The 25,422-nt window shown below is 42.0% G+C and overlaps 3 protein-coding genes across 3 annotated transcripts; 1 reads left to right on the top strand and 2 right to left on the bottom strand.

Moving 5' to 3' along the window:
* Positions 1–77: 77 nt before the first annotated feature.
* Positions 78–9,928, bottom strand: bcat2 (branched chain amino-acid transaminase 2, mitochondrial). The gene is made up of 11 exons (XM_076086550.1): positions 9,846–9,928; positions 8,192–8,263; positions 7,530–7,730; positions 6,978–7,088; positions 5,565–5,684; positions 5,276–5,439; positions 3,098–3,240; positions 2,889–2,974; positions 2,176–2,316; positions 1,730–1,804; positions 78–1,485 (listed from the first exon to the last, which is right to left on the bottom strand). Exons 1-11 carry the CDS (start codon positions 9,861–9,863, stop codon positions 1,444–1,446), a joined length of 1,173 nt encoding a protein of 390 aa, XP_075942665.1. The 5' UTR covers positions 9,864–9,928; the 3' UTR covers positions 78–1,443.
* Positions 9,929–12,310: 2,382 nt separating this feature from the next.
* Positions 12,311–16,439, bottom strand: hsd17b14 (hydroxysteroid (17-beta) dehydrogenase 14). Its single transcript, XM_076086552.1, has 9 exons — positions 16,234–16,439; positions 16,109–16,144; positions 15,473–15,570; positions 15,059–15,125; positions 14,865–14,956; positions 14,023–14,127; positions 13,858–13,925; positions 13,297–13,393; positions 12,311–12,907 (listed from the first exon to the last, which is right to left on the bottom strand). The coding sequence occupies exons 1-9, from the start codon at positions 16,313–16,315 to the stop codon at positions 12,761–12,763; spliced, it is 792 nt and encodes a 263-aa protein (XP_075942667.1). The 5' UTR covers positions 16,316–16,439; the 3' UTR covers positions 12,311–12,760.
* Positions 16,440–18,855: 2,416 nt separating this feature from the next.
* kcna7 (potassium voltage-gated channel, shaker-related subfamily, member 7) lies at positions 18,856–23,034 on the top strand. The gene is made up of 2 exons (XM_076081543.1): positions 18,856–19,557; positions 22,102–23,034. The coding sequence occupies exons 1-2, from the start codon at positions 18,856–18,858 to the stop codon at positions 23,032–23,034; spliced, it is 1,635 nt and encodes a 544-aa protein (XP_075937658.1).
* The last annotated feature ends 2,388 nt before the right edge of the window (positions 23,035–25,422 follow it).

Genomic DNA, 25,422 nt, shown 5'->3' with positions numbered 1-25,422 from the left:
TTAATGTTATATTACACTATAAATGACTTGAGCTCAATAAAGAGCCCCAATAGTGAAACAATTCAATTACCAAAAGATACTGAGCTCAGATCAGGTTTATTGTAAAAACATTACAGCCGAGTAAAAGCAACACATTTAAAACGACTACACTGACAGAGAACCCTGCTACACCGCCTAGTGCACACACTGGAAACAAATCAAACAGCAGCAGAAGGTCCAGAGAACAACAGGCTAACAGACCGAGGTCAGGCACTTAGACAGAAGAGAGGGACAGGTGTGTAGTACGTGTGTACAAATACATTAAAAGTAAGGAAAGCTAGAGAGGGAAGGACATGAAGCCTAGAAAACAGTAGAACACCGGTGACACAGTCAAGTACCTCGGAAGACAATTCTAATTCCACATCAAGGTGAGGACAGATATCATTTAAAAACCTCTGAAATAAAAGCACTGTTTGTTACATTGTTTTCATAATGATTACACACAAATTAGTGCAGGAGTAACTTCTAGCGTGTAACAGTCTCTTCTACAGCGCGTCGTCCGATCGTTAGACCTTCGTAATCTCAATCTCAAAACCAACAAACATAAAATCCGCTCCGCTGAGTCACGCTCAGATCCCTGACATGAAACAAGGTCAGTGCAAACTGTGGCGTCAAAGTGACGTGGCCCCTGGTAACAGCAATACTCTCTCAGATCATTATGTACACGACAGTAACACCGCATCGTCCTATGTTGCCTATGCAACAAAAGAGGTTATTGTTAATATAAGTTTTTGATACACTTGATGAGAAACAGCACGGACAGATTGCCTGCTGCCAAGAGGTTAACCGTCCTAAACACGGATTATATAGCTACTTTAAATTTGCAAATATTTCCTATGATTAAAATATGTCAGTTTGTGCCTTTTTATATTGTTAATGACGTTTGTGCTATTAACTATACGCACTGTCCTCACAAGCCGTTAATCAGAGTTATTATGAGGACAAACACATGAATGGAGTGTATTCTTTTTGCAAAATTGACCCAATTAACTTAGAGATTTGGATGTGCTTGTGTGTGATATACAATACATCACCACCAGCCACATCACCTCTTCATGTTTAATCATCGGGCTGCATTTGCTTGTGTTCTTTCCCGTCCAATGACAGCTGCTTTTCCGGCTTTGTCGCGCCGACCTCAGAGTTAAGTGCCAGGTCAAAACATTGCATATCGTTGTCATTATTGCTTCCCAAAGCCAGCTGTTGCATTCAAACCACCAACCGTAGTCCTACGAGAGTCCACACACAAAAGAAACGGGGAAAAGTTATCCGAGAAGAACGGAGAGAGAAGCTTCCGTCTCCTCGGTTGGTGGGTGAGCAGGAGTTCATTAGTGGATTCAGAGTGGGTGGAGGGCTGCTGGTCTCCAAACTGGAATCATGATACAATTGGCATGTTCAATACAGCCGTTAAACGACCAGCGGTGCCCATTCGCTTGCTTTGCGTCCGTACTGGGTGAAGAAAAAGGGAACAAGCAAAATACGTGTTATTTATTGCTTTTGTGAATGTAAAAAGTTTAGACTACTCTTTCAGAGGTTTAAAGAGAACGATTTATCTGCTCCATCAAGTTAAATTACGAGTTAGTTAGTTATTTCTGGATGTTTTTCTAACAGTTCCATTTCGCTGCCACCAGGAGGCGCCAACCTGCAGGTTCGCCTCCAAGGATCTGTCACATTCTGTGTGAAGTGCTCTCACCTGAATATCACTCAGCTCTTTGTGGAACCTCTTCGCCAGGTCCGGCCCGTTCTGCATGGTGGGGATCTGATAAGTCTGAGAGGGGAAGAGACATGTTAGTCCTTTAGACCACCCTGTTACTCACAATGATTAACAATCAGTGCGTTTACACACTTAAATAATCAGATTACAGTCGCTCTCTCCAGTGAACTCAATTGTTAAATGTCATATTATGTTGATTACTGACTTACTGCATGCATATATATATATTTTTTTTTATATATATATGCAACCCTGATGTAAAATGACAAATAACCAGCTTTTAACCGTGTATACGAAGTTTACAGTAACCGGGTTAAAGGTTAGAACGAGCACATCGGGAGAACAGAATGGGATTTTCTGTAACAGAGAAATATCAAATCTGCAAAGCGGTCATGAGAAGGACACGACAGAGGGTGAACTCCTACCTTTCCTTCGTAGAGGAGGCTGCCGACGGGACACACGACGCAGGCCGTCCCGGCTCCAAACACCTCCAGGACCTTCCCGGCATCCAGAGCCCCCAGCAGCTCCTGCATGCCCATCGTGCGCTCCGTCACCTTAAACTCACCCTAACAGAGACACACAGGAAGCAGTGAACAGCAGGTTTAAGGATCTGCTGCAGAGGTTTCACACCTTATGACCCTTTACAATGAAGACATATCTGTTTGCATCACTGGTTGAATTGGTTTAGAGAGCTGTGAGCATTTCATTTATCTTTGATGTATAAAAAATATCAAATAATTCACGAGTTATGACTAAAAATCAGAGGATAAAATTGACAAATTTTGTATTTTTTGTTCTTTGACTTGATCATGTTGTGAGCCCTCAGATTGATCTTTAAACCTGTGGATGTCCCAAGTGGAAAGAACTGATTGTACAGTTTATTAAATAAGAATAAAAACTTGGTTTTCTTATTGCCTTGAGTACCATCTATAAGGATTTGGAGACACCAGGTGCAGCCAACACCGGCTCCAAAGAGTTGTTGTTCTAAAAGCACTTTAATGTGAGAAAAACTTTGCTTGTACGAATTTGAGGAGCAATGAGTGGGAGAAATGTAATTTATTTAAATGTGACACAAAACACGTGTGCCGTTGAGGTTTGTGTGACAGTCTGTGTTTGGTCTCCTCTCTGGCGGTCTTACCCAGGTTCTGGCCAAGTCCAGCAGAGACTGCCTGGTGACTCCTGGGAGAATGATGCCATCCAGAGGAGGAGTAAACAGCTCTTTCTCTGCAGACACACAAACACAGTTTTATCTTCATTAAAACCATAATGTATTTGAATCTACTAATCGAGTGCAGTGTGTAAACAAAAACCCCTCAGGAACGTTTGAGAGACGGACAAGAGACCGACCTCCTTTCTCATTGGTCCAGTAGATGAAGAGGTTCATGGTGCCGACCTCGGTGATCTGCTCCTGCTCTCCATACAGCCACAGCACCTGCTGACAGCCTCGCTTCCCGGCCTCGTTCTGCACCGCTATCGTGGCGCCGTAGTTACTGGAGAGAGTTCAAACAAAGCCAGAGACAGGCATGAAGACACGCCCACTTCCAGAAGTCATCTTGGTCTTTACTTTGATTACTAGATGTACTATTTTCTGAGTATACTGTACGTACTTCCTGAATCTCAAAGCCTGTGATGCACCGAGCGGCTCATTGGTTGGTTGAACGTGACATTTTCTTACACAGGGAATTTCCAAAAGATCTTAGTTGACCAGCTTCAGAAGAAGATATCTAAATTCTCCTGAGATGTTTTACTGTTTCAAGCAAATGGAGACAGAAGTGGTTTTTTTTGCTACTTTATGACACCGAGCCAACAGACACAGACGAGAAGGATAAATGATAAATGTCTCCATTGTGAAGAACAAAGTGGAAACATTTCAGCTGATTACGATCATCTCAGGAGGTTAAGAAGACTATAACCTGGACTGCACTGAAACGTCCTCGGACAAATAAAAACGGAGCCGCACATTTCATCGTGTCCTCACTGAAGGTTACGAACAGCCTGATGAACAGGTAGTACTGCCGTGACGTCTGGAAACATTATATCCTTCTGACTGCAAGGACTTCAATGAACAATGAAACTCACTGTTAAGACTCAAGTGATGAGTCATACTTAGATGAGGAAATCTGTCAGTTTTTTACTCTTTCACAACATTTAGGCTGCACTAAAATATGAAAAATGTACATGATTATGGCATACTATACTATGACTCTTTTGATGAAATATTCATCAATTAAAACAAATATACTATATTAATATTATATATGTATTATTAAAAAAATATGTTTGTCTGTTGATTATTACTGGGTCTATCAGCTGACAACAGCTGGAAACATGAAGTAAATGAAAAAGCTCCTTAAATAGATCTAATGTTTGAAAATGAAAGAGTAACACACAAACACACAATGAATAAACATGAGAACATTATTGCATACAGAGCGACGGCCCTTAAGTATCGGCCCTGCTGTCACACGACTGCTGCTGATAAATCCGACCCGATAGCTGAAGTGAGAGCAGATTTTATAGGTTTAGTGAGTCGAGTTGCTGCTGTTCAGTTGTGTTACGTAATCCCACTTCAGCTGAGCAGACCCGAGTGGAAGCAGGCCTGTGATTAGAGGCTGTGTGGAATGAGTGGAGATTACGGGAGCGCTGACTCGCCCTTTAATCAATAACCCTCACCTGGAGAAAAAGAGTCTCCTGCTGGGAAATAGTTTGTGTAAACCAACATTACCGCTTACACTCAATTAAAAAACTTCCAGTATTATTCTGTTTGTCAGAGCAAACATTTAGACCTGTCACAGCAGGAGAATCTCATGTACATGAACCTCACTGTTCCATTGATCCACCTGTATGACGAGCAAACATACTCGTAGAGACACTCTTCTGAGGGAGTTTAGGGGCGTCGACCCAACGCGTTCTGTTGCTACTACAGATGACAGTCAGGCTGAAAACAAAGAGGTGATTCTGACTCTGAACAACCGGAATTTACGATGTGACTCAGCAGTTCTATGGGTGGAGTGCTTTTAATAATCATGATATATATCTACAGGGCAACTTACCAAGATGCTAGGGCTGCACATTAATCGCGAGCACAATTTCAGCTTCCTACAAATAAATTAAGATGTTCATCTGCGCTATTGACGTTTAAAATGTGTGCTTCACTCACAGACAACTCATCTGCATATCAAATCAACCGCTTCCTCGACTAACAGCCAACTACCTGGGGGGGGGGGGTGGGGCAATCAACATGTTTTGGCTTTGATCATGGGGAACCGTCACGCCGCTACGCACACACCCTGCAGCTCGTAAAAAACATTCCAGTAAAAGAATAGTCCAGAGTAGACGAATAGAATGTGATGTATTACTCGTTTTCGTGAAGAAGACACTTATTTCAAGTCTTATTTTGATGCAAAGTTGCGTTAATCAGCACGAACGTGCAATAAAATATCTTAAAATCGATGAATAATCGTGATATATTGATAAAAATAAAAAAAAATCATGATCAGCATTTTGAAGAGATGCAAAACTCACCCTCCCATCTTATAGGCCCCGACGCCTCCTTTCCAAGCCCTGACGAATGAAGGGTCCGCCAGCAGGGACACGGGGTTGAAGGACCCCGTGGCGAAGTAAGGTCCCACTGGGCTGACGATGACGAAGATCATAGCTTCTCCTGGAGGAGACACGCCGAGCGACGGCTGGAGGAAGAGGAGAGGACGAGGTTATCAGGACTGTAAGCAGACCTCCAGCTCATTACATCACTTCAGCTGAGGCGGGACCCTCAGATATCCAGGGGGTAATCAGTTTTTCGGCTAAAGCTCACCTCAGTTCCTATGAAGGTGGGCCTGATGTAGAGGCTGGCGTTCTGGGAGAAGGGGACCCACTCCTGCTCGAGCTCCACCAGCTTCTTGATGCACTCGAGCAGTTCACCTTTATCATACAGCTGCAAAGAAAACAAGACGAGGACATCAACTGTCAAAGCATCACTGAATAGTGAGATCAATAGAATTATATCATGTTTCCCCCCAATTCTAGTGATTTTTTTAATGGATGTTAGTAAATGTTGGAGTGTTGTGCCTTTATTAAACAAACTCTCCCTCTAAATATGAAACATATCTGTAATATCCGTACATACCTTTGATCTAAAACAATTAAACCAACCACCCATTAGATGTAGAATATTTAGTTTGTAGTTTTTAGCTTCATTCGAAAGTTAATGGCAGACGTGTGTTGACGTGGTTGATTCACAGCATCCTCTTCAGTGTACGGAAAAACAAAAAGAGTTGATTCCAGTAACAATACCCGGTGTAGTTATCACAGCAAGAGAAAAGGTACGGGCGGGCATAGAGTATAAGCAAAAAACAGAGGTGAAGAGTTGAGTAGCTTTCCATTACACGTGTTCACAATACATCATTCATTCATTGTGAAACATAAAAATACTTTTTTCTTCCTTGTAGCACAAAGCACAGACTGGAATCCCGACCATGTGGCAGAGGTCCATCATGTTACACAGTTTCCATTGTGTCCTGAGCTCCTGATGAAGTATGAACTCTTGGATCAGGGTGTTGTTGTTCTGAGCATTAAGCCTAAACTGGGCCTGCTGCCAAGCAGTTACATAACAGAGCGGGTGACCAGCTTCAGGGTGTCTGCCTGCGAAGAACTTAAGGCACATTCAGAGCAGTTGGGAATGTGGCAGCAGGGGACAGAAGGTGAAGTCCAGTTTTACACGTCACACAACAGTCAGCGCTGACAGGTCGTGGTCCACAACTATTTTGAGAAATTGGAAACCAATTCTTGTTCGATGGTAAAGCACTTTTTAAACACATTGAAGACATTTTGATGTTTGTTGCACTAGTGATATTTACATAATGCTGTTTCAGTCAGAACCAGAACACGGCTACGCTGCACGTGCGTTCGTGTGCTCACATGTGCAAACCGATTTAAAGAACCTGAACAAACAACGAGGACGTTTGTGAAGCCTTAGGAGGCGAAGGACCCCTGCATCTTTGAGCTGGACGGAAAATTATAAGCGTGTACATGTACACATGTCACATTTAAAATCAATATCTTAGATACTCAGAATATAAGATGACTAAAAATGGCTACCAGAGAGGAAATGCAATATCCAGATTACAGTTTGAGTAACAGATTAAAGAACTAGAAAAACCTTTTGTGAAATGTGTGATTTCAAGCATGTGAGTGACACTGGGATGTTTCTGAAGGTTCATAAACTCACAGGAAGGCTGCTTCTTTCAGAGCTCCGATGCATCCTCTCCATGTTCAGCATGGGTCTGAACAGGCGGATGTGGTTGTCCACTCCACGGAACGCCTTCATGCCTTCAAACAGCTGGAGAGAAGACAGAAACACATGTATCAGACTGTTAATATTCACCCGATATCATGCGGGTTCCTCCTCAACAACAGTGTGGTAAACCTGCAAAGAAAGTCTCTTTGCATATTTTATTCATTCATTTGACATTTTTTGTCATTTAATAATTAGTTTTTAAGGTCAACTTCCCTCCATGTCCCCCTGCTACTGAATGATTGTAGTGAATTCTAAGTGTGGGTAGTTAAAAAAAAAAAAAAAATTCAACTGCAAAATTAGAAAAAGTTGGTCTAGCTGCTGCTTCAGAGACCTTTCTAACGTTGACGAGTGTATAATTATAAAGAAACGATAAAGGAAATGACATAAACAATACATCTGAATGAAGTATCAGCCATAAGCAGTGTTGTTTTGATAAAAACACTCAATGAAACCGTGATAAACCACACAGAGCCCTCTACTCACCTGTATGGAGTAGTGCAGGGCAGAGCTGGCCGGGTGCAGCGACAGGTTCTGGAAAGGTTTGATCTGAGGCGCCTCCCAGCCGCCCTTCGCCGACCAGTTGATGGTCAACATGTGGTCGGAGAACTGTTTGCCGAACACCAAGGCGGAGGGGTCGGGCTTCGTCTTGCATACTGTGTTGCGTTCGATGACGAGGTCCGATGCCTGAGGTGGAGACGGACAAGCGAGCCGGAGACGGGCGGAGAAAAAAAGAGGAAGAAGACGGGACAAGAGCAGAGCGAGTGACGACAAAAGTGATTGTTTTTTTTGTTTTTTAAAATCGACGTTATTGACAGAGCATGCTTTAAAGGGACAATTAGTAGAGCGTTATACAGAGTCAGTTGAGAGGCTGACTTATCTGGTCAATTAGACACAATTAATTCAATTAGACTGAATTAAATGAATGCAACAGGTAGACAGTAAGGAAAAGACAGAAAGGGGAAAAGACATTTTTTAATTCTAGGCAAGTTTAAGAAAGACAAATCTGTCTTTTGAGAAATGTTGCTTCCTTCTTCCTGTAACGAGCTGTAACACTTTGTGCTCCGACACGTAGAAGGCACGCCAGAGTGTAACTCAAGCCGGATGCCTCACCTGGTGGGAAGGAATGTTCACGTTTTCCTCTTTACCTTAAAGGAACTGGCGAACCGCAGTGAGCCAAAGGACAAAGGGAGAGCCTGAACAAGTCGTCCATGGAGTGCCTGCGAATCAAACACGACAAAACACTTTAACTTTAACTAAATAAATAAATAAATAAATAAATATATATATATATATATATATATATAAATAAACACTGGTGATCGTACATTTAAAGGTTTTGACAGTCAACTTTTTACAAGAAGATATATCGTCTTCCCAGATGACAGCTATTCATCCGGCCTTGGGGAATACAAAGGGACACCTTTGTATGTGTGTGTGTGTGTGTGTGTGTGTGTGTGTGTGTGTGTGTGTGTGTGTGTGTGTGTGTAGGAAGCGGCCGGTGTGAAGTGCTGTAATTAGAATCAGGCACAAATGCAGGCTACAAAATGAGGAATGCAAGGTGAGAAAGTAGTTTGCACGGATCCTGTGTGGGTCACAAAAGGTGGGATGAAAAATAATATCTGTTCTTATTACCAAAAACAAAACAAAAGAAGCCAATAATAATAATAATAATAATAATAATAATAATAATAATAATAATAATAATAATAATAATGGCTAAACAGTGCAGCACAGCTACAGCAAGAAAAGCAAGTTCATGCCAGTTCTAGTTTTACTGGGATTGTAATCTGTGGTACTCTGCCTGAATGTGTGATGGCAGTAGTTCCTGTCATGGTAGGTAATGCAGTTCAAATGAATATTATAATAATAAAGTATATTTGGCTGAATTGTCAGCAGCATAATTGATGCTTTAGAAATTCCCACATCATGAGCCTGTGTGTGTGTGTGTATATATATATATATATATATATATATATATATATATATATATATATATATATATATATATATATATATAGCGCTATGACGTTTGTGACATGCACGTCAATCTGATGCATGACATTTGTACTTTATAATTTGGAGCCACAGTTTTCAATTCAACAAAAATAGAAAATGTTACTTAGCGTGTGTGCCTGGTCTAAACATTAGACTAGGAGACAACAGCAGCGCAAGTAACTCAATTAAAAAATGCGGATGACACAGTAAAACCACGAGGCAATAACATACACTACACACACGTTATGCACCTGAACAGATGAAAGAAACCTTAAACCAAAATCAGTTTAAAATTCTGTCAATTCAATGAAAGCTTACCGATGACGTCGTTTACAAACTAATTACAAACAGATAAGTGACTCTTTATCTTACTGTCCACCAAACCCGCAGAAGGAAGGTGATAATGTAACGTTCGGTAACTTCTTTCATATTTTTATAAATTAAAGTCCAATTTGCTCTGTTGACGTCAGCCGAATTCGTCTTCGCACCATAAAGATTAACAGAAAGCGTTGCGTTTTGTTTAACGAGGCGTTATGTTTTGCCGGTAAACAAGACAGTTTAAAATGTCCACTTTTTCGCACGCAGTTCGGTTTGATGACCTTTTTCTCTGCAGCATTGTTTTGACCACCGTCGGTGCAGGCGGGACACACACGCCGGTGAGTGCACAGCAAACTAAAGCGACGGATTTGTTAGCTTTATGGATCATTATCTGCGTCCTTATCGCTCATTTAGGTGAACCATTTACCCAGACAGTCATTGTAAACAGGTAATAACCAGCGCGGAGAAGTCGGTCAGTGAACTCACCATCCGGAGGGCTGCCATCTCCGCTACGTAAGGATGATAAAACGCGATGATGTGTTCGTGTGGAAACAGAGACAACAGTTCAAAGTCAACTTCAGTTCCGCTTTGAAATACGAGACGCTTGATGGCTGTTGGGCTCGGATGAATCCAGAAACCTCCCACAAATAAACTACTCGTCGGTACATTAATTATTTTAACTCGTCACTGAGCCGGTTCAGAAACTCTTTTAAACGGTTTGTGACTGCTTGTGATTTTTTTTTTTTTTTCTGGGTTGATAATTAAACATCCCGCTTACTGTTCACCAAGACGTTAGTAAAAGAAGAAGAAAAAAGCCAAACAAATAAATTATTTTTATTATTTTTTAATAACCGGTTTCATTCAATGACGTCATCGAGGGCGTGACAAAGCGTAGCATCTGATTGGCGGAGAGCAGCAGGCTCATAAAACAGGTTTATTTGTGGACACAGGTTGACGCTGATTGGTCGGTTGGGGGAGGAGGGGTGCAGGTCTGGTTACACTGTTTGTCAAGGTGCCAACAATTTAAGATATCTCACCTCAGCAAGACTATTTGCTCAACAAGCATGAACGACAAGTTACTTTTTTATCTTACTGAATGAAAATCATGTGTATTTACAACCATTTAGTATTATCTTAGTAGTGTTACCAAGACACTTAAACACACAAACCCCTTCAAAGGTGTGCTGTTATATTGACCTCTACTGGTCAATAACTATATTAAAGATAAAAACACTATAGTTCAAACACAATATCGATCATTAACATTTGAAATAGTTTTGTCCCCAAAAGAAAAATAATTAAATGATTAAAACTTCCATTTAGTCTAATTCAATTTTGAAATTGTCTCTAGGTATTTTGGGAACCCATTTTTCTTGGGTTTCTTCAGTGGTTACACTGAAGAGGGTTAAAGAAGAGCTTTGCTAAAGCAAAACATTGCCTGTTACTAATGTTCCAGGTTGTTACAGGCTGCATTATGGTGAAACACTTGACATTGAAACAGGAAGTTCCTGTTTAAATTTGCACACATTTAGATTTTTAAGCGTCTAGTTTCTTATACCAATGGTTATTTCTTCTATTCTTATTTAACTGCTTCTCAGAGGTGTTTGTCTCTTTCAGTTAATATCTATTTCTAAGGAGCACTTTCTACAAGCTAAAAGCATGATAGACCATTCAGACATATAGTTCTCTCAGAAATCTGAATCAAACTTTTGTGACAGTAGATGAGAACATCAGTGAATATATAATCTGCATTTAACCAGTTAATCTGCTAAACAAACTGTTCCACGACCACGAGGAGACTGTGGAGACCAAGACAAGTCAAGTTTATTTATATATTACACAATTAACAGGCCTATAGAGTCAATGTGCGATGGAGATAGGAGACCGTGACTTGTTGACCTCACTGTGTATTCAGTGAGGACAGTCAGGAAGAGATCTGACTCTTGACGCCGAAGTCGAGTTCAGCTCCTCCGCTGACCATCAGGTCGATCCCGGTGCAGAAGGTAGCGTCAGCAGCCAGATACAAGGCAGCCAGTCCGCACTCAGCCGCGGTCCCGAAGCGACCCAGCAGCTGTTTGAGAAGACAACGTGTCAATTCTCCTCCAGTTTCTCTGCAGCTGAACAGAACTGAGGGGAACCTCTCTCACCCGAAGACAGGATTTAAGTTTAACAAGTTTACCACAGTTGTGGTATCGGAGCGACATTTCGGCTGCTTCTGATAATAAATGTCGGCCGTTGAACGCCTCACAGCTGCGCTGCCTGTTGACACAGCACGCGACCAAGTATTTTCTACTCTAATTATTCCATGTGCACACAGCAGTATACGTTTCTACTCTTCAATTCATCAAATCATCACCGCAGTTTGCGTCTTCATAAGGTCAAAGATCAACCAAATCATGGGGTCTGCTCTGCTGCCTTCAGGTGCTGTTGGTAGTATTGGAAATCACAAAGTTCTCTCAAAAACTGTAAATAAAGTGGGAATTTTAGTCGCCAAATTGTGAACTTAAATATTGAACATTGAAACCCCATTAACACACCCTTGAAAATACATTAAACCTTTTATGGCTGCTACATAAAGACATACGTTTAAATTACAGTAACTCAATAAGACAACCGGAAATAAAACTACTATAAATCTGCACACATTTTGATTTTCTTTCACCAACGACTGGTGATTTCTTCTATTCTTATTTAACTGCTGCTGAGAGGTATTTGTCTGGTTGAGCCATTGTTCAGCGTTTTGTTCTCCATGTACCAAACTAAATAATATCTATTTCTAAAGAGCACTTTCTACAAGCTAAAAGCATGATAGCCCATTCAGACATATAGTTCTCTCAGATACCTGCTCAAGCTTTTGTGACAGCAGATTAGAACATCAGTGAATGTAATAATCTGCATTTAATCTGCTAAACAAGCTGTTCCACGACCACAAGGAGACTGTGGAGACCAGGACAAGTCAAGTCAAATTTATTTATATATTGCACAATTAATAGGCCTATAGAGTCAATGTGCTTTAAAATAAAAGGCAAAAAAATTCAAATAAAAAAACAGGCAAAGATCATATGTAACAAAACATATAGGAACATATGATAAGAAGGTTTTACAATAAAAAGGGGAATAAGATAAGAAAGTATTATTATCAATATTAAAAGTGGAATAATAATAATATTGATTCTAAAATAAAAGTTTCACCCGCTAACCAAACACATTAAACCTTAAAGCTCGCAAAAATAGACATTTCTAAGAAGAGGCTGTTGTAGCAGACTATAGTTCATGTGGCGGAGAATCTCAGAGAGTAGAAGCATAATGACTGAAGACACCATGAACTGATTTAGAATCTGTTGTAGAGATAGTGAGGAGACCGTGACTTGTTGACCTCACTGTGTATTCAGTGAGGACAGTCAGGAAGAGATCTGACTCTTGACGCCATAGTCAAGTTCAGCTCCTCCGCTGACCATCAGGTCGATCCCGGTGCAGAAGGTAGCGTCAGCAGCCAGATACAAGGCAGCCAGTCCGCACTCAGCCGCGGTCCCGAAGCGACCCAGCAGCTGTTTGAGAAGACAACGTGTCAATTCTCCTCCCTGTTCACTGTCCAACAGCACACCTGTGGTTGCATCATGTGACTTCCTTGTGTTTGTCTTTTATGCTCAACCAAAGGTTTCTCTGCAGCTGAACAGAACTGAGGGGAGCCTCTCTTTAATATTATTGTGCTGCATTTTCTTGACTCACATTACTCTGTTAAATGCTGCTGAAAAACAATTCTTAATGGACCCGAAGACAGGATTTAAGTTTAACAAGAGCTCCCAGATATTTTCTTACACTTTTCAGGATCAAAGTCTTGTTGTTCTATTCCCAAACCTCCCACGACCTCATAATGATCCCCTCCAGACCTCTTAAGCTCAGAGTAGGAACCCTTGGTTCCACTGTGAGAACTTGCCTGATGGGTTTCTGCCATTTTAATGGTTGCTGCAGCATCTGGTGTCTGTCCTGCTAGTTCCTTCCACAGAGGCGTCAGCACGTTACCTGGAGAGATGCTGCAACACACGGCAGACAGTAGCATTAGGTGAGAGTGGCTGCTGTCAGATTTGTAGTCAGTTCAATATTTTCAGATACCTTATAGCATCCAGATAAGGACGGGGGGATTGCTCCAGAGACTTCCCTTATAAGAGACTCTTATATGAATGAAGTAGTGGATGATTTATATCATTAACATCTTGAAATGGTTAATGAATCAGTCAGTAGAAAGAAAAGTAATCAGTTAACCTGCAAACCCTGCAGCACTCTGTAGACCTTTTAAAACTTGACATCATAAACATTCTAAATGGGCAACGTTGCATTTCCTGTTTGTAAATGCAGTAGCTGACAGGGTCCATAAACAGGGACCACGCTGGTGCCTACCCATCCATTGTAGCATCATTTCTCCTTAAACATTCATACCATGTGTACTCTTGTTACAGCAGATCATAGTTCATCTGAGACACTCTGCAGTTTGTCTCACCAGTTCACTCTCACATTGTAGACGCTCTCATCCACGGCCATCGCCTTTGTCATGGAGGTGACCGCCCCCTTGTGGAGAAAAAGAGCACATGACAAATGATCTCTGTCTCTTGAACTGAGATTGAAGGAACAATGACAAGTGCTGCTGGAAGATGATCTCACTCACCTTGGTGGCGACATATGGTGCAGCATATCTTTGACCGATGGTCGCCACCAGACTGGACACATTGATGATGTTTCCATGACGCTGTCGTAGGTACGGCAAAGCATACTGAAGAGAGAGTGAGACCTCCTATATCACTTCAAAGATCCTACATACATACATGTGTGTCTCTGGGTGTGTGAGGGAGGTCACAGGAAGGAAGGAAAGGTCATGATAATTAAAGTTTTTATTTGGAGCTGATGAGTTGAACGTGAAATTCAGTCACTACTGAATACTTGATGTTGGCATTGAATTCAAACCGCTGAGATATTTGACTGAAGATCTAATTTATCTGAATCTATGAGTTTTGAATTTCCATCTCTCACTTCATTTGTTCATGTTTTGAATTTTTCTGTTGAATTTTGGTTGCTGAATTAAAAAAAATCCAATTTAATCAGCTGTCGTTTTGACTCGATTTACAGTTTTAGATCGAAATAGGACCAATTGAATCTGAGCAATTTTTCCAACATTGGACTCATACAATCTGAATTTGTAAACCCTAAAATAAATAAATAAATAAAAGCAATAAAAACTAAATACTTACTTACTTCAGATCACATACATTAAGATAAATGTTTAAATATTTTAAATACACTCCCTCCTTCGCTTGCTGTCGTCTCTTGTGTCGTCTTTTTTATTATTACCATTAAAAATAACAAAAATATTAAAGTATTCGGTTGTGATCAAATTTCATAATTCAGTTGCTTTTAAGAGTTAAATCATTAGTGCTTTGCTTCCCTAGAAGTCAGCATCAATTATCTTTTTAAGTCATTTCAAGAAAGTTTTGCACAAGTTGGAGACGTTACTTTAGAAGCCAAGAAGTAGTTGATGAGGTTCAGATTCAGCAGATCCCTGAACTCCTCTGCCGTGGTGTCATCAGTGGGTTTATGAGGTGGGTCTGCAGACAAACAAACACAAAAAGAGATCAATTAAGCACGAAAGCATCCTCACAGCGTCATCATCACATCTGCTGGAGGAGAGCAGGAAGAGTGAGACTCACGCCACCCGGCGTTGTTGACCAGGCAGTCGACGTGTCCATAATGCTCCACTGTGACTGCGATCAATCTCTGTGGAGAGACGGTCACACCAGTTGCATTTGAACAAGAAACCAGTTGCTGACAAACCACAGAGAAGAAGCTTCACCCGGCAGAGCAAAGAGAAGCTCAAGCAAACACAGAACTGGTTGAGCCAGATGGGAAGCTTTACAAGCTGTTCATGGTGACGGATGAGGACAAAAAAATACAAACGCTGACACTTTGGTGTGAATAAATCTCAAAACGTAACATTTTTAAATGGACGTCTGGTTGTTTTGGGCCTTGAGGTGAAGTCAGCTGACTAACAGGACACACTGTCAGCCACGGGTCATGTGATCGTGTTCATAACTGTGAACAATAACACTAAAGTTGTACATTACCTTGATGTTGTCCTCTTTGGAGACGTCACATGTGAGAAATTTGCATGAGCCTGGCCCTGCTTTGTTTAACTCCGCCTCCAGAGCCTCACCTCCTGCACCTGTGACACATGTCATATAGATTTATGTTTTAGCTTTCAATGTCTTTCAGTACAACTCCTGTACTTAAGTACACTTTTGAAGTTGTTGTACTTTACTTTTACTATATACTTCTACTTCTATACACCTACAATTACTAATTAATGTAAAAAACAACAAGATGCAGACAGTGCTTTACTATTAAATGAACCATTAGTACGTACAGTTCTTATAACATTTGCTACATTGACAAATCATAATATTAAGCAGTAATATCCAATAATACAATGTATTGTGAATGCATTATTCATAATAACACTCTGGAATGAAACACTGCTTCTGCATAATAAATACTTTTACTTTTGTACTATTTGTATATAATGTATATGTATGTATATAATGCAGGACTTTTAGGAAACCCAATGGAGTATTTTCAGACTTTGGTATTTCCTCTTTTACATAAAGATCTTCTTCTTCCGCCACTTAGACTTATTATAATAGTTGCACTCGATATTGACTTAGAATTTGATCGGGAAAAACCTAAATGTTCAGTTTACTGACCTATTGCACAAAACACCACTTTGGCTCCATTCTCCACTAAAAGAAAAAAGAAAAATCAAAATGTTCAGGTTGACACTTTTTGCACTGATCACACACCAATCCACACTATAAATAACAATAATTACCAAACACTTTCACAATCCCTCTTCCAATCCCTTTCGATCCTCCGGTTACAATGACAACTTTGTTGTGGTATCGGAGCGACATTTCGGCTGCTTCTGATAATAAATGTCGGCCGTTGAAAGCCTCACAGCTGCGCTGCCTGTTGACACAGCACGCGACCAAGACCAGGAAGTATTTTCCACCCTAAATATTTCATGTGCAGGCTTCACAGCAATACGTTACTATTCCTCTCCAGTTCATCAAATCATGTGCTCTGCTGCCTTCAGGTGCTGTTGGTAGTATTGGAAATCACAAAGTACAGCTGAGGCAGATTGGAATATTTTTGAAATAAAAGTACAGGAACATTTTTTATTTTAACCAAGATGATGGCTGCAGATGAAAAGTCAGGCTACGTGAACACATTGACCTGCAGGTGTTGCTAAAGGAAACATCAGGCGATTACCAAAGTCAGTAGGATTCATCCTCTTGGGACCACAAATATCTCTACAATATCTTTACAGTTGTTGAGATATTTATGTCCAGACCCAAAGAGGTGAATCTAACAACCCCTCAAACAACTGAACTAGAGTCATTTTTCTTGCATGGCTAAAGAAATAATAATTCTCCGTCATCAACGATTAGGCCAGCCTAAGACCCAAAAACCTGATATTGATTCTTCTTTATACAAGTTAACGGCTGGATTTATGACACTGGAAGTTACTCATGGTGTTTGAACGCAACATTTGCAAAGTGCTTCCTGTTATGGGAATTGTAGTTTTACTGCACAAAGTCACAGTGTGGAAGGATTGCGAGACAATGGGGCCCTGAAAACAGACACGCAAAGAGGCCCCAAAACCTCTCTTACAAGCAACACGTTTTGTGTCTCTTTGTGGTTGTTTTGTATCATTTTGTAATTGTTTTGCCACTTTTTGTAGTCATTTTGCACGCCTTTGTAGTTGTTTTGCATGTCTTTGTAGTCGTTTTGCACGCCTTTGTAGTTGTTTTGCATGTCTTTGTAGTTGTTATGTATCTTTATGTAGTTGTTATGTATCTTTATGTAGTTGTTTTGTATCTTTATGTAGTTGTTTTGTATCTTTATGTAGTTGTTATGTATCTCTTTGCATTCTCTTTGTCGCTTAGTCTTTTAGTGTATTTTTGTTGTTGTTTTTGTTTCTTGAAGGCCATTTTGAGTCTCTTCCTTGTTGGTACGTGTCTCTGGTACGATTTTGTAGTTTAAGGCCAGGGAGGCCCCTGACACTTTGGGCCCCTGGGCCTGTGCCACACAGAGATGCTTGAGAGTCCACTTCATGATGTGTCTAAAATAACCACAGACATACAGATTTATATTTAATTCAAAATGACGGCTGTACTGGCAGGTCAAGTTTCATTTGCCATGTTTTAAATGTGTGGAAAATTCTGCACAAGCCAAGCAGCCAATTAAAGATAGATGATGAAAGCAAAGCTATGGAAGCATTTAGAGAAGAAAATCCACATTTGTGTAGCCTTAATTTACAAAGTAAATCTTAAAATTGTTCCTTTTTTTAACATAATAGTTTTAGCTTCTGCTTTGTGAGTGCGCAGGTTCATGTGCACACATGCGTGCAAATATGTACAGTATGTTTAAGAGAGTGAGAGGTTAAAAGGTTGACAAGTAAGAGTTGTTGGGGGCCAGAGAAAAAGTGGGGGGAGAGGCGGCGGTGCGTTTGGAGGAGGAGTGGGTCGAAGATTGAATTTCGGCCCGACAGCATTCCCCGGGGGCACACTGAGCGTGAGAGAGAGCACAAGTGAAGACCGCGAGTGACCTACAAACAAGCGTAACTATCTGAACTTCACCCGCGCTGCAGATTAACGCCTCAGCAGCCCCTAAGGGAGCCACACTGCTCCCTCTGCCACCTCCCTTCCTCCTGTCTGGACATCATTATGAGAGAATTGACACACAGAAGAGGGGAAAGGTCAGCCCAAAAGGCACCCTGAGGTGGAGGTGCAAGCAGGAGAGAGCCATGGTCAATCTCTGGAGGGGTGATTAGGTTGAATCAGCGGCTCTGGCAGGCAGACGGGTGAGAGGAGGTTTCTACTGGGAGAACTGGACATGCTGATAAACTGGTGATGAGCATGAAGCCGACCGCATGTATGGAGCTTTTTTTGCACGGAGCGTCTGCATGATGTTATTTACAGTACAGAATATAGTGGGAGAAGTACAGACATCTTCTAATTACTGTAAAAAATGGGGACATTTTTATACAAATTCTGTTTTGTTTTAGTAGTTTGGTCAGTGTTTTAATTATTTTGATTAAAATCACTCTGTCCATCACACAATTCAAGCAAATACAAAGAATTGTAATGTGATCTAAATATATTTTATTTTTTGTTGTCCAGAAAATTGTGCAGCTGAATTCTCAGAGAAAACTGAGGTGAGATTTGGATTTTAATATTTCATTAATTAGTTCCAAGATATTCTAGGAAAATAATGTACAATTGGTGAGGATGTGTTACTGGTCGTTGGATTTTATGACAAAACTTAACAACTAAGGGACAATTTATTTCATATTAATAACCTTTATGTGTTTTCTTTTGGCTTTTATCTACCGTTGTTTCCCTGTTTTGTTGTTTAGTTCACAGAGTGAACAAGAAAGAAAGACTAAGTGATGGATCATCAAGACAAAGGAGGAGGAACAGGAACAGGGGGAGGAGGGCAGACAAAAGAAAACCAGAATGCCGAGGAGGTCGGCGATGAAGAAAAGTCGACCAAAGACAAGCACAACAAGTTGGAGAAGGAGATCAGTGGGAAGGAGCCGAGCGGAGAGGCCAAGAAGGAGAAACGTCGCTGTCCGTGGAGGAGCGGCTGGGCCCTGGCTGAACGTCTGGCCATCAACGTGTCGGGGATGCGCTACGAGACTCAGATCCGCACCCTCGCCCAGTTCCCCGACACCCTGCTGGGTGACCCCCGTCGTCGCCTTCGCTACTTCGACCACGTGCGGAACGAGCTCTTCCTGGACAGGAGCCGCGTCTGCTTCGACTCCATCCTGTACTTCTACCAGTCCGGCGGGAGGCTGCGTCGGCCCGCCAACGTCCCCCTGGACATGTTCCTGGAGGAGCTGCGCTTCTACGAGCTCGGAGAGGAGACCATCGACCGCTACAAAGCGGACGAGGGCTTCCCCAAGGAGGAGGAGAGGCCCTTACCCGCCGGCGACTTGCAGCGTCGCCTCTGGATGCTGTTTGAGTATCCGGAGTCCTCCAGCGGAGCTCGGATCATCGCCATCATCAGCGTCATGGTCATCGTGCTCTCCATTCTCATCTTCTGCCTGGAGACTCTGCCCGAGTTCAGGCATGAGAAGGAACAGAGGGAGGTGAGGACGGGCTACATGGTGCTGACACAAGCGAGTTAAAGCGGCAAGATGGAGGTCATGTATGGAGGTGCTGACAGGGTGCAAAGAGGTCAGAGGTTGACACTGCAAAGGAGCGATGAGGGGAACAGGTGTCACTATTGACGCATAAGGGAGAGAAAAAACTAAGGGACGATGAGAAACATCAAAGCTAAGAATTAAGATTGAGAGAAGGGAAAGCAGCAGACAGGGAAGGGGAGGCTCGGTTTTTAGATTATTTTGGACTTGTCGTTAAATCTGATCCACTCAAAATTGAGGCGAAGGAAATGAGGAGTGGCAGTTACACCACTGGTGGAAAAACAAGAGTGAGGAAAGAGGAGTGCAGACAGAGCATGTCGGATTGGAGGTTTCTGTTGTGATACGCCTTGTCGGCCAATGGGACGGCTGCCAAAACTAACAAGCATATTCAGGTAGGACTGGATGCTTTTTTGAGAGAGAGAGAGAGAGAGAGAGAGAGAGAGAGAAAGAGAGAGAGAGAGAGAGAGAGAGAGAGAGAGAGAGAGAGAGTGGAATGAGTTAGAGGTAAAATAGGCGTGTGAAGTGAAAAGCAGGAAAGGAGATGACCTTGTCTCACGTTACCCCTTAGAGAGCTAAAGGTCTAAATATAGAGGAAGGACAACTCTAAGACCACATCAACACGTAAACGAATGTCTGTATTAATAAACACGGTGACTCATAGGCTACAAACTGAAAACAGCATGGAAGAGAGGCTCGCGGATCGACTTTTCTGATGACCGGCGTGAAATGAAATTAGCCTCGCTTACACTCCTGTAGCCTGGAGACGAGGCAAATTCTGTGACACCACTGCCGCGCTCGCTGGATTTACGTTTCCCTCATCACCACCAACACTGCTCCGTTACTCCCATACATATAAGGATATGTGTCATGTGATCAGTTTTTGGACACAGCTTTTGGACACTACACAAACAAAACAAAACCCTGCATGCACAGCCGTCCCCACGCAACCACTCACTCGCCAGGTGGTGGTGAAAATCTAACCAACCACATTGGTTTTGTCAGATTAGGATGTTTGACAAGTTATATGTCTTTTAAATAGCTTAAATCACACAAATCTATGGGCCCAAATTTTAACAATTTTGCCATCAACCTAATACAATTTAGGTGAATGTGAATCGGCCCAGGTTCCCCCTCAGGTATACACTGTTAGCTCTGTCAGCACTTACGCCGTAGTTTGCACTGTTAGCGCTGTTAGCACCGTTGGCTATCAGCTGTTGACAGGACAAAATCTCAGATCTTGCACCTTTACATTTGACTAATTTACTCTGGCTCTCTACGTTTGTAACATTTTTACTCCACTGCTCATTTTAGTCGTTACTGCAAAACCTCCCCTCAGTGAGTTTATACAGAAGTTAGCCCGCTACAAGTGTCGCAAAACAACGGTGCACATAAAACTGTCCGCCATCCTGCTACGTATGTTCCGTTCGACTACTATTCTATTTCTATGGGCTGTGAGCTAAATGCTAACTTCAGCGTGCTAACATGCCGATGTTTGTTTGTTAAGTGTGTTGACATGCTGACATTTGCTAGTTAGCATTAAGCACAAACTATGGATGGATGGAAGTCAGATGATCACAAGCATCGTTAGGGTTCATCCTCTGGGAACCATAAATGTTTGTTAAAAATGTAATTGCAATCCATCCAATATCTGTTGAGATATTTCAGTCTGGACCAACAGGCAGACCGACACTGGCGTCCCAGCATTAAAGTCCAGGTAGCTCAAAACTAAATTATTGACGGCTGGATTGCAGTGAGAACTGCCCCCTTTTCTGATGCAAGGCCAAGCTGTGTCAGTCATATAATTAACTTTGTAAATGTTGCAGACAGTGTTGTTGGTGTAAAGAGACATGAGGACATGGAACAGACAGAAACATATATAAACATATTAATACACATAGCGTTGGGGACAATATGTGCTGCGAGGCCACCAGGAGCTCAGAGTAACTCTATCTAACTTGTGAAAAGACACTAATGCCCAGCCATTTCAAAGCCGCACCTACTTCCCAGAAAAAACAAGCAGCCCAGTTAAAAGAAGTGTCAGATATCGCGGCCGTGCCGGTGTCTGGGGGGTGTAATGCAACCCAGCGTCATATGAACTTAATGTTTTTTGTGTGTGTGTTTAAATATAGAGAAACTGATTCATATAAGAGGAAAAATAAAGCCGGTGGAGTGAAAATGGAGAGGAGAGTTAGCACCGTATCACAGATCTCACAGGCTCGATCAGACCCTGATGACAGGTGTCATACTGCGAATGTGCTGAGGACAGACTTTCACAATGATTTCTTCTTCTTACTGATCCTCTGTCCTTGTTTCCTCTCTTGTAAACATCGTCTCCATAGAGATATTCATTATAACCTTACCTTTCCCCTTTATTCTTGTATTTCTCAACTCACATTTGATAAACAACACATGATAGCATATATATGTAGTTTATTTGTTTAATCTCTGAGTGCAACTGCAACCACTTCATTTTTTTGTTTTGTTTTACAGCAATTCATCACAATGCCTCACCCCACCATCGCAAACGAAACCATCTCGGTCTCACCGGGCTTCACCCCCTTCCAGGACCCCTTCTTCATCGTGGAGACGATCTGCATCATCTGGTTCTCCTTTGAACTCATCGTGCGCCTAGTCTGCGCTCCTAACAAGGTGCACTTCTTCAAAGACGTCATGAACACCATCGACTTCTTCGCCATCATTCCCTATTTCGTCACCCTGGGCACGGAGCTGGCCAAGGACAAAGACGCCCAGCCCTCCGTGTCTCTGGCACTCATCAGGGTCATCAGGCTGGTGAGGGTCTTCAGGATCTTCAAGCTCTCTCGTCACTCCAAGGGCCTCCAGATCCTGGGCCAGACGCTGAAGGCCAGCCTCAGAGAGCTCGCCCTGCTCATCTTCTTCCTCTTCATCGGCGTCATACTCTTTTCTAGCGCCGCCTACTTTGCAGAGGTGGACAGTGCTAACACGGCGTTCACCAGCATCCCCGGGGCATTCTGGTGGGCTGTGGTGACCATGACCACGGTTGGCTACGGGGACATGTTCCCGGAGACGGTCGGGGGGAAGCTGGTGGGCTCCATGTGCGCCATCGCCGGCGTGCTCACCATCTCGCTGCCAGTGCCCGTCATCGTGTCCAACTTCAGCTATTTCTACCACCGCGAGATGGAGTGCGAGGAAACGACCGAGTACAAACACGTGGCCACGTCGCTCTGGGACGGAGAGGGCGATGAAGAGGGGGAATATGAGGAAGGAGCGGACGAGGGGCATGAACACATGGGAGATTATGCACCCCTGTACGGGCAGGACAGCAGGGGTATCTGCCCGCCACTCAATGGTTCTCTCCTGGCGGGGCTTTGTACCGGACAGGAAGCTGGCGGTCGCAGAGGGATAAACTCTTACCTCAACGAAACTCTGGTCACTCAGGTTTAACAGAGAGGAGGTCGGACATTTAACGCTGCCAAGCAAGAGAAGGAGAGTACAAAGACACAGGACGAGTGAAGCAGGAGAAAACTCCAACATGCACACAAAGACTTGGCACTGATATAAGCTCTAATTTGTTACATTTGAGACGTTTGCTTGGTTTTATTTGACTCATTGTTTACAGTAAACATCTGTTTTTTTCAATGAATAAATAGAATCTGATCTTTGAAAAAGCCTGCAGGTTGTTTGACAAAACTTACCGCTGTGCTTAAGATGTGTCCAGACTCCTCAAAGAATCCTCTATCCAGCTCAAATAACAAACATATTCCACCTGCTGCACAATACAGTCGATTCTAACTTCTTTCCTAAATTCTGACTTTAAATTTAAACCCAAGTTAATATATAGTCAGGATACATGTATTATTGGAAGCTGTATTATCCCTATATATAAACGTGTATTCTTGCTTGTGGACAGTTTTTCATGTTCAGTTAACCTGTTGTGTACTGACTGAAACACTATCTCAGTTACACTGGCAATTATTAATTAATAATATAAAAAATACCAAACTATATATTATTTTCAAAGAAACTTCACAAAGAACCCGTAAAATGCAAGCATTATCAAGTTACAGCCACCATCTTTGTTTGGAAAGTAGGTTAAATATCTTTTTTACTCTGCAGCAGATGGACAATGCTTCATCCCGGCTGGATGAAGGAACATTTGAGGAATCTGAAAATGTCTTTAAAACAGAGAAAAGTGTTGTTAAATACTGCAACAATCTTAAATATAAAAAGGAAAAAAATACAAAGAGAGTCATCATTTGTGTTCCCTGTAATGACGGATGTCACTGTTGCAGAAAGGAGACAAAGTGCTGCATGCAGGAAACACCATTCACTGCTCATACATGTGATGGTGTTAAGTGAACCGCAGCACCATAAACTGCTGCTCTGCCGATATTGTACAGGAGTTTAAATGTACAGTGCTGCAGGTGTTGATGCCCTCTACTTGTCAGAGTTATGGCAGAAATGCACAGTTGTAATCTCGCGCTGACGTTGACCACAAAGAGGTCGCTCATCGGCTGCCGGCGGTGCAGACAGAGTTCATGTAGTTGGTCCAAAGCAAGTTTGTATGTTATATACAGCAGTGTAATGGATACAGCCTGGAGAGATGTGTGGAGAGAGATGATGAGCCGGCAGATATTTCTACTAACGGTGACCGAAGCAACGCTGAACTCTGATGGTCCGAGGCGATAGCGACTGTGATATGTTTGTCGTCACGTCAACGAGAACACCGTTCCCTCATTAACTCTCTGTCTTCAACTACGAAGAGCAGATGTTTCTGATCTGTAGATCTGTCGTTTGAGTATCAAACACTTGCCATCCGTGCGCTTGGAAGGAGGCTGTTAGAGTTTGTGGTTTCCCTCAGCTGATCCACATTCAGTGGCTCATTCATCAGCTGACCTTTGACACCAAATCACATACAAGTGGATGAACAGCGCGGCCTTTTAATACACTGTTTAGTTTTTATATTTCTGATTTCGTTAAGAGTGAATGTTCATGTATATTTATATTAGCGGATGATTTGTTTTGTTGCTCAGACTCTTTGAGAGCTTCTTTGTTGAACTTTGTAACTCTTAACTATAAACGGTCAAATCTTTCATTAACGCGTCTCTGACTGAAATGTCGCTTATAATGAATTCCAATTGTTCAAAGAGTGCTGCAGGAATGAGTCCTAAAACCCACAAATGAGTCAGTATTTTTTCACTTCCTGTTTCCTTGTCTTAAAGTCAATGTCTTTTTTTGATTAGCTTTTGGTTAGATGCCTGAAATGAGGTCTTAAGAGATTTTAATGTTTTGTACTACACTATAAAATATGTCAGTAAAAACCATGAACTCGTGACTTTTGAAGCTTTTACGAGTCTTAAAAAGTGGCTAAATGAGACATCAGTCATGCTTAGTGTCATCGTGAAGTCATGTGACCGGGGTCTGGTCTATAAGCTAACGTTATTTTTTGACTTCTGCAGATTGCATTCGCGCTTCAAAAATCCTAAAAGTGGTGTTCATCTGTGAAGATTATGTTGCTGAAGAAAATGTTTATTTTCTGTAATAATCCAAAATCCAATAGAAAGATCCCATTGGCATTAACTTCCTTGTTGGCCTACACCAATACACAATCCCTGCAGCACTCTACGGCAGAATTCATCGAATTGTCCACGAATACTTTCTCAGACCAGCTCTGTGAAGTAATCCTTCTCTATCTGCATATTTACAGGTGTCTCGTTCTCACTATGAGAAATCTATCGTGAAGCAGCTTCTCAATGGAAGAGAAACTGTCATCAAAACTGTACATATGGAGATAAAATATCTGATCCACATAATTTACCTTTTCCTACAATA

The sequence above is a fragment of the Anarhichas minor genome, unplaced genomic scaffold (genome assembly GCF_050575085.1).
Source record: "Anarhichas minor isolate MPS153535 unplaced genomic scaffold, ASM5057508v1 ptg000007l, whole genome shotgun sequence".
In the NCBI taxonomy this organism is placed as follows: domain Eukaryota; kingdom Metazoa; phylum Chordata; class Actinopteri; order Perciformes; family Anarhichadidae; genus Anarhichas; species Anarhichas minor.
Note: the sequence above shows the minus strand (reverse complement) of the source record. Positions and strands in the feature narration are given on the sequence as shown.